Source organism: Archocentrus centrarchus, chromosome 3 (genome assembly GCF_007364275.1).
Source record: "Archocentrus centrarchus isolate MPI-CPG fArcCen1 chromosome 3, fArcCen1, whole genome shotgun sequence".
Classification (NCBI taxonomy): Eukaryota; Metazoa; Chordata; class Actinopteri; order Cichliformes; family Cichlidae; genus Archocentrus; species Archocentrus centrarchus.
The window spans coordinates 28,594,779-28,604,670 of NC_044348.1; the positions used below are offsets into that span (position 1 = coordinate 28,594,779).

General features: G+C 41.7%; 1 protein-coding gene across 2 annotated transcripts in view; it reads right to left on the reverse strand.

Moving 5' to 3' along the window:
• Window positions 1–8,153, reverse strand: part of fto (FTO alpha-ketoglutarate dependent dioxygenase) — a 116,102-nt gene extending 107,949 nt beyond the window's left edge. For both annotated transcript variants that reach the window (XM_030726152.1, XM_030726153.1), the window contains exon 1: window positions 7,918–8,153. In XM_030726152.1, coding sequence (XP_030582012.1) covers window positions 7,918–8,037 — 120 coding nt within the window. In that variant the 5' untranslated portion in view covers window positions 8,038–8,153. The remainder of the gene's footprint in view (window positions 1–7,917) is intronic.
• Window positions 8,154–9,892: the final 1,739 nt, after the last annotated feature.

The following is a 9,892-nucleotide window of genomic DNA, read 5'->3' on the forward strand; positions in this document are numbered from 1 at the left end:
GACTGGAAGTTGCTCGGGTTGCTAACATCCCCTGGTGGAAGCACTTACCCTAATGTGCTAAGGATGAAATTTTATTTTTAAATTATTTTGGTGTTTTCATGAGAATTAGCTTTTTATGCGAGTTTGTTTTTGTCTGTTTAAACTTTGCCAATGTAACGATCTTTGTTAATTTAACAGACAGAAAACAGAACCCCTAAGCCTATTATACTCTTCCCATCATAGCACTAAATTACAATAAAACATGTTGGTTACAAGCAGAAACCTACTAAGGGTATTTTTTTTTTGAGATGGTTAGCAGAGGAGACTAACTGTAGCTTCGAATGGCTAAGCAAATAAAGCTACAATCTGGCTTTGGCAGTAGGAGGCACTTCCAATGTTGAGCTTCTACCAAGCAGCGAGCCAAATGCCAGGTATTTTAACACACTTTCATTGCTCACATTTATGGAAAAGAACTTATGATGTACAAATTAACAGTTAGTATTTACAGCACCTTGTGAACCTGGTCTCCTGCAGCTTTTGTGAATGAAGGGTTTTGGATTTTCCATTGAAACCAGATGTGGTGCAACCACTCCAGCAGTAGGTACTTGTACTTTATTGGAAAGGTGAGTCATTGCAAAGGAAAATAAATTCACAAATAAACAGCATGAAGACTTCTCTGTCCTATGCAGGTGGCTTTGCATGGGGAAAAGGGTTTTATTGGCATTAGTTAAAATTAGCAACACCAGAGTAGGTAGGGTGTTTTCTGGGCAGCATTGATTATTACTGACGTCTTTCATTGAAGACTAAATAAGCACAGACTGAAGGATGCATTATTACATTTGCAGTTGTTAATCTTTCCAGTATCCATAGTGGTTATTGATTACTTCTGCCTTATGTTCTCTGAGCAGTTACACCAACCGCACCCTCAACTCACATAGATGATTATTAAACAATATTTATTCAAAGATACGCCCAACCACGTACATCCTACCTACACCTACTGCACATTCACACAGCCGTACACACACACACACACACACACCAGAATGCCAAACAAACAGAAATGAAAAATAACTCGCTTGGATCATAGCCTCGTGTGGCTAATGAACCCCCAGGAGGCTCTAACCTCTGTGGATGAGGTGAGAGGGTCATCCCCATGTTTATTCAGCATCAGCGCGATGAGCCACCAACATCTATTGATTGAACTGATTATTCTATGTTTCTTTTGTGATGGGGCACATGCATGACAGATGAACCCTACTTGGGCAGGTCACAGTTGATGTAATCTCGTAGAAACTGACGGCTGATCTAGTCGACCAGTTTGCATGATCCCATCTCAGCCTTGTTTTTGAATACGGTGACATCTGTGGCTAATGCCTCAACACTAAAATGAGGTGATCGGTAGGGGATGTCAGGCACATAAGTTGTTGAGGGCTGTCTGGACCATCCTAGTGACTGCTTCCATAGGAGGAAAAAAAAAACCCATCAAGGTTGTAAATGCTAAACACAGCATAACAAGCAAAGTACCGGTACATGTACATATAATGCATCAGCTCATCGCTCAGCTTGCCTAATGTTTTGTATAACCATAAGCTGTATGAATGTTCAAAAATATTAAAGGAACAATTTGAAAACACATCAGATCTCAGTAAGGAAAGAAAAAAAAATCATGCTCGATATCTCTACTGATATGGACCAAGTAAATGGTAAATGGACAAGTTCTTATGTAACGCTTTTCTACTCTGACTGAGCACTCAAAGCATTTCACACACATCCATACAACCACTTTCATCTGAAGCTAAGTGCTTACTGTCTGCCATTCACACACATTCATACTCAGACACTTGTATCAGAGAGCAACTTTGCATGGCCCCACATGCTTGTATGACAACGTCGAGGACAAGACAATGGATGGTGTCCTGGGGGATCTCCGCCCAGATCTTGACTAGGGCATCACGGAGCTCCTGGACAGCCTCGCGGTCAACCTGGCGGCGTCACATGGACCAAAACATAATGCCCCAGAAGTGGATTTATGTCAAGCAAGCACGGGCCTCATTAAATGGTATCAATTACTTCATCCTCCAAGAACTGCCTGCATACTCTCGCCACATGAGACCGGGCCTTGTCGTGCAGCAGGAGGAACCATGGACCCACTGCTTCAGTGTCGAGTCTGACAATGAGTCCAAGGATTTCATCCCAATACCTAATGGCAGTCAAGGTGCTGTTGCCTAGCCTGTAGAGGTCTGAGCGTCCCTCCATGGATATGCCTCCCCAGACCATCACTTAACCACCACCAAATCAGTCATGCTGAACAATGTTACAGGCAGCATAACATTCTCCACGGCCTCTCCAGACCAGACAATTCTGGCAGTTTTGTTTTTCTAATGACTGAGACTGTATATGGGTTTACAGTGGCTGATGCAGTGGCTTCTGTCAAGACTTTATAGAATATAAAAACATCCAAATGTCATCATGAAATAGTAATAAAACAAAACCACACAACCGGATCAATACATAATCTACTCTCAGGCTCTGTTAACAAAAAAATAAATATTTTGCACAGTGCTGGAGAGAGTCTGTATCTGTCCTTATGGGGTTGCCTGTTATGCTTTTAGGTTATTTAAATACAGTCAACATATGGCTCACTCACATTAGTGTTCCCATAGCAAAGCTATGACGTTAAGCTTTGAAAAAGAAAAGAAAAAAAAACTCAATTTGGACTTATTCTTCCAAACTTTGGGGTACAAAATATTCTGTCATTCAAAAAACACCTATTAGCTTTGCATAATGCTCAATTATCACCCCCACCCCGCTTGGTTCCCAGCTGCTGGAAGGACAAACCTGAGCCCCAACTTTGCCAATGTAAAGACCTTTGTTAATTTAACAAGACAGAAAACAGAACCCCTAAGCCTGACATCATTCCTATCATACTCTTCCCACAAAGGTTGAGAAGACAAAAGCAAAGAAGATGCACTGCCAGGAATGACAGCAAGAGAGTCTCATTTTTTTTTAAAACCTTCTAACTTAACAGACTGTTGTGCTACCAGGCTAGCTAACATTATCCAGCATGCTGTTCAGCAGTGAATATTTATACTTCTGATAAGAACAGTTAGTTGTGGATTATTAAACTGGAGTAAAAGGACTACACAGTTAATAGAGGTCCACTCTCGATACAATCATCAGTGCTCCCAGCGGAGAATAATCTAACACACTGAAACCCCTAGATAGTCACAGTGGCTATTCTGTTCTCCGCTATGTTATGAAAGGAAAAAAAAATAAAAAATCATGTCATAAATGAAATTACCACCAGTATGCCACCAAGCAGCAGGTAGTAGCTAACCAGTCTAGATAAGCAGTTTGCAGCTGGTGGTTGAAGGAAACCTCTGCAGATGGCTCTTTCAGATGTGGCACGACTGTCTGCAGCATTCATTTTGTGAGCAACATCAAAGTGTCCATCAAAGTCCCCATCAGGTCATTTTAAACACATACCTTGACACAGTACAGGTGGAGCCATAAAAGTTGATATCCTTCCAGATGTAAACCAAATATAGACGTCATGCACCTTTAAGATGCTGCATTGCAAAATGGCAGGAAATGAAGGAAAATTAAGCAGTATTTCTCACAGTGATCATGAGTTAGTTTATAACAGCATCAACAGAAAACTCATTTACAATAAATAAAAACTTTGAAATTTGAAATTCCACATTTGCAAGCATTCACACATAATCTGTAAACTTAAACATTCTACCACATACAGATTATGCTCATAATCTTCAATCAGTAACATTCAGAAACTAGCAAATGGAAGTATAAATTGACTAAAATGAAAGAGTCCCTTAAAGTAAAATCAATAAAACAATAGCAATATTTTTAAATGTATCTGTTGTCTTCGTTTAACTTTGGTACACATTATCACATCTTTGCAACAGTTCTCTGTGGGCTGGATTAATTTCAAGAGCGGCCTGACTTACCAAAATTATGTGCAAACAGCTCCAAAAAATATATATGAGCAAAGATCAAACAGGCAAAACAGGGTAAAGACATGTAGAAGAAAAGCTCAGCAGCAGAATAATCAGCCCCCTCCGACACTCACGCAGTCGATCAATGAAAGACCCGGGGCCCCGAGCCTGCGCTATATTACACACCAAACTTCATATTCATTCATTGATTTTACTTTTCATAATAGTATATCACTGAATTCCAATGGGAGCAAAATATGGAGGCCAGGGCTGAGGTCAACTCTCAAATGGACGCCTGGATGAATGTTTGCTCAATATTGATGGGGCACGCAGAAAGAAATGACTAAATACCTGGATCAATAGCTAGTTTCCCTAGCTACGACAGGTTATTCCAGATGGAAATATATAAATACCTCTTTATGTCTACTGGAGTAGTGCTAACGAGCAATGCTAAATGCGGGCCCTTAAGGTAAACACTTTGATTAGCCGAGGCCAGAGGTGACAAGCGGGGTCTGCTGATGCTACGATGCCACGTTTACAATGGCCTGAGGATGTTAATGCACACAGGGTCCTGGTAAACGGACAAAGGATATGACAGGTCACAAGCCCTGGGCAAAGACCCTGACCATCCCATTTATTTCTGTTTATGGACCCAGGCTTCACCATTCTCAGTCATGTTCAACCAATGCATGCCATTAATAATTAAAACACCTTTTGTTGCACTAATCAGAGCCAGAAGTGGGAAAGGCATAATGAAACAAATTTGTACAAGGATCCCTTAAAACAAAGTTAAGTACGTAGGTCTCTTTATAATCAAACGCCAACGCATCCTGCTGCAGGCAGAAGAGCAGCCTCTTCTTATTTACTGCACAGCAAAATTACTGAGAACAACAGCTAACAGCACAGCTTTCCCAGCTCCACAGTGGCCAGTGGGGCCATAAAGAGGGTGGAGTCACATCATTGCCTGCTCCTTAATTAAATGAAAGCTCTTACTTTCATTTGCCTCGTTTTTTTTATACACATTGAACTAACCAGTCCACCGCTGAAGACCTCCCAGACACCATCCCTGCTTGGCCCTAAATCATGATTGGGTGAACGGTCCAGCGGTTCCTTGCTGGACATGCAGCAGCCGCCCAACGGCAAGGCCAGCGCAGGGCATGTGGTGGATCGACACCTAGCCAGCGATAAGTAATTCTGTAGGGGATTAGCAGCATGATAGCCTGATCAATACTGTGTGCTCAGGCCATTAGGAATGCAGCGAGGAAATGACCCCCTCTGGTAATAAAGCAGGCATCTGGGTTCTCCTTCATTTGCCAGCTCCATTAGTGTAATGGTATCATTATCTGCCACAGCCGTATTTTTCTGGGCCTTGGCTTTTCCACAGCTCGACCAGCGGGGGTCTGATGAAGCTGTGAGAGCCCCCATGCCGAGTGTTCCCCTTTCTACCATTCTGCACAGAGCCTAGGTGTAAATCTAGCTCTGCTGGAGCTTATGTGCTACCCTGCCTTAGGTATCCATACCCATGTTTTATGTCAGTACCTAACACTATTTCTCCATTATTGGCTCATTAATAGAGCAAGCAGCATGTAGCTTGGGTTTAGAGGGAGAAAAAGATGGCCGGTAGAGCGCAAAGCTGCTGAATGTGCTGAATCTGACACCCCCCCTCTTGCTAAAACACCAGGCTTGACATGACAGGACGTCGGCATTAGTTGCCATAAATCGTTTCCTTTACACTAATTCACCAGCTAACATTTTGTGGGGGAAAATTGATTAACCATGTCTGGATGTGTGGCCACATAATCAGCTTTTACTTCAGTAGATGTTAATTTAACAGAATCGCCAAGGGAAACACAAACCATTTTAATGGGTGTTTAGAAATTAAATACCCTAAACAGCTTGCACTAGGTGCCACAACCAGAGAAAACCAATGAGGCTGATCTAAGCAATGGGCTGGTTTGAGCCCAGGACCTCACAACATCTGGTGACCCTGTGTGAACATTACTTAGCCTGCTGCTCACACACAGACACACTTCCTGTTTCACCAAAGCACTTTATACTTGTCATCACTGTCCAAATGGCGAGCTTGCATCAAAGACAGCATAAAAACATCGGGTTGAGGGACAGGGTCAGTGGTGTTTTCACACTTGCCAGGGTGTGAGTGGAAATTCATCCTGTGATGACAACACTGATAAAACATATTTAAGATGTTTTAAATTCATTAGGGTACCGGAAATTTATGAAAATTACTTGAACGCTTAAGACAAAGTACAAAGTTTTCTGATCCAGACAGAATGAAATCTGATGGGTCTGTTTTCCAGACTGAGTGATGAAAAACTTAAATACATGACATAAATGTGAATTGGTGTGACTTGGTGGGGTTAATTCCCCTCGGGGACTCAGACAAATGTTCTCTTTCATTGAAAAAAAAAAAAAAAAACGATATATAGAGGGAGACTATAGCATCCCACCTGTCTATGCTATGCTGACTTCCTGTAATGGGATTCTCTGAGGAGACTGTGTATTCATTTGGCACTAATGTGTCGGGGCTTGCATTCCACAACTCGGAATAACAGTGCAGCCATCATAACGCATCCCTCACTTTGGGCAGCATTGCAGACACACTAATTTACTAGATAAGACAACCATCACAGCCAAAGTATTAGTTTACATAATAACTGTATCTTTATACAACCAATGATATTGTGAAAACTGTCCCAAATGCATGCAGCTTTCTCTTTGGCTGCTCTACAGTTTTAAAGAAATTTTGCAAATACAATTCCTCTCGCTCATCCTTTTATTTATCTAAGGAGAAAGGCAGCTAAGCCATTAGGTCTGTGCAGTACTGCCTGAGTGCCTGAGGGCCAGCTAGAATGAGTTCTCTCTCTGAGCCGCTCATCTGGCTGCCATGGCTGCTTTCATAAACAGGAGGAACCACGTCCTACATAGTTTCACTGCTGTCTAACATGATCCAAACACATGCGCCACAGCAGACGGCGTCCAAGTCTGGAGATAAGAGAAGAAACAGAGACGCAGATAGGCAGACACTAAGAGAGATGACTGTGATGAATAAGCCCAGGATGCCTAGTGCACGGCAGAGCTGTTTCCTCTCTTCCACTAGTATCTCCACAAACTGCAAAGTTCCAGACATACAGCCTGTGAAAGTCAGCACGAAACACAGCTCAGCACACGCAGCACAAACACACCCATCTCTGTCATTTCAGTCCTGTTTAAATAAACAAACAAACAAACAAAAAAAAAAAGCAGGTTCTACAGCTGGCACATTAGCACAGGTTATTCTTTAATAACAGCAGTTGCAACATTAACCAATAGGTTATCAGTTCTACTGTATGTCAGAGCACAAGCTATTATCCTTTGCATCTGTAGTAAAGCCTGAAGCAGCTGGAGACTGCTGGCCTGGCAGCTTGCCAAAGCCCAGATACACTTCATACTAACTTTACCTTTTGTTTTTACTGTTGCACTGAGCTGCACAGCTGCTGCTGCCATGCAAGTGATTCATTGTTTATTCTTCACATCCCAAATTAAGCCTTAACTCTTTTGTTTTTGTCTTTTGTTTGTTTGTTTGTTTGTTTTAATTAAAAACTGATGTCTATGCATTAAACTGGTTTCAGTGTTCAGTATTTTTTCACAATTATGTAGCCTGCTGTTATTCATGTCGTATTTCAACTTGATGCAGGATGCTCCCAAGACGTCATTCTGCAACCTATATTTTCTCATCATCAGAGTCTCTACGTGACAAAACACCATTTTAACGTAACTGTAATTATTCATTGTGGTAGACTGGAGGGGAAAAATGGAAAACACAATAAAGGAAACAGGCAAGGTGAAGTATGCGCTGACATTCGCGGCTTTCTAGCCTTCAAAATGCAGCCAGCAGCATCACATACGGAGCATTAGATATTCAAGGAGCAACAGGGCTTAGAAATATGCCAGACCTAACGGAGAAAAACGCTATCAATACCTTTCTTCTCTTCTCCCCCTCACTGTCACCCGATCTTTTCATGTTCCTGGAGTTGTGTTTACACTGCCTCGCTTTCATTAGAGGCGACGTCGGTTGTTGTAGTGCACGAATAAACAGCATCGCCGGCTATTCCCGTTTCAAAAAGAGTATGTGCGAGCGAAGCCGTGTGTTTCGTTTCGAGGAGACGCCAGTCTTCTGTTTTTTTAGTTTAAAATGCGTTTCTGCAGAGAAATTCCTGGAAGGGATTTTAAAAGCGTAGCCACGAGAACTACAAATCCCAGCTCGAGCGTGGGCTGTCGGCGGAAGTAGCTTCGGCACGCTCTAGACTTTGCACGACGCAGGTGTGGCGCAGGTACAGATCTACATATTGCACGTAGGCCGGTCGGAATGGCTTTTAAATCAGTGGTTTAAGCCCCTAAAATGGCTGTGGCATTAAGAGGAAAAATGTGAGACATGTGTGATTTAAAGCGAAAGCAACAGCTACACGCGTCTGTTATTATTTGTAGTAGTGTTACTGCTTGTAGTAGCGCTGCAATTCAGATATTGTTTTATGGCTGACCAACATTTTTTTTTATTATTTATTTAAAAGGCTCCTCAAAATGTTATGGTCTTCTTCAAGGCTACTCCATGTGCTTCCCTCTTTTTTTTTTTTTTTTTTTTTTTGCAGTGCCACTTTCATCTTTGAGTACGTGTAAAAATAGCAATCACGCTTTGAACGCGCTCCAGTTCAAGTCCAGCCAACTTTCTTTCAAATCTTGCATGCATCTCAGATCCAGGTGCTTGGTTCCCTGCCGGTGTGGGCCCTTAACCACGTCAGCCCTTTTCAACTCGCCAGCAGTCATGAAAGTGCACCGTAAACGCACAGCGTCTGTGTGGCTGCCTTTGTATATCACCCACAGTTGCCTTTCAAGAGTTGAACCAGATTGCTCGTAACATAGTTTGAATAGTGCTGAAATATGTTCTGTCCATTGTTCCTATCAAAGCACATGTGAAATACATGAGAGTTTCACGGATGGAGTGGCTTTGGCGGTGGGAGGGCAGTGCAGGGGCGGATTGCAGAGGTCTGAAACACCTGTTACATATTACCATTACAGACTTTGATCAGTGTCTTCATTAGTTTCCTTTGTAATCTCTTTTCTTTTATGGTAGAGCTGACCCAAGTGAACCAGTACGGTGATTTAACACACATGTTTCTTTCACCTGTCTTGTAAAATACTCAAAAGCTCTCCCACTTTCAAAGATGTCACACTCTCTGGCATCCCTTACTAATAATCGGTGGGGGAGTTCTTTTGATTCCTATTTATAACCTACATTTCCTCTTCTGTGTCCTGGGCCTTTAAGGAGGAAAATGTCTGAAAAATATCCTTGGAACCATTTTGCGAAAACTAGATCCATGTGCATACATGTATACGATTTTTTGAACATATGTCAGGCTATAGTGCTTTTTTTATAGCTACTCTCATGGAAAAAAAAATCTTATGGCATTGTAAATAATTTCTTTTTAAATCTTACAATGTCAAAATATGCCTACATTCAACCTCCATCACCCCATTCCACCATTAAACTATGTTCCTTTTATGTGTCAAACTATCATTCGCTAATTCCCACTGTCAGTCATCTTTATGGTTTACATTTTTAAAAACTGAAGGTTTCCTGCATGACACACTGACCAGGCTCTATCCATGAATGTGCTGCAGTTCTGTTTTTGAGTGCAGAAAAACGAGCACTGTGCTGTACTGCTAGTGGCGCATAAACGGCTCCACCTTATTAACGAGCAAAACATCGTGTTTTTTCCTATACGCAACTCATCCAAACAATTAGATAAGGCTTTTATTATGTAGTGTGTGGTTTAAAAACAGGGGATGGCTAGAAAAGGTGTGTGGCATACACTGCTCCAAAAATTAAAATAACACTGAAAAAAATCTGATCTCAATGGGAAAAAAATTTTTTTTTTGCAGAAATTTCATTGCATCAA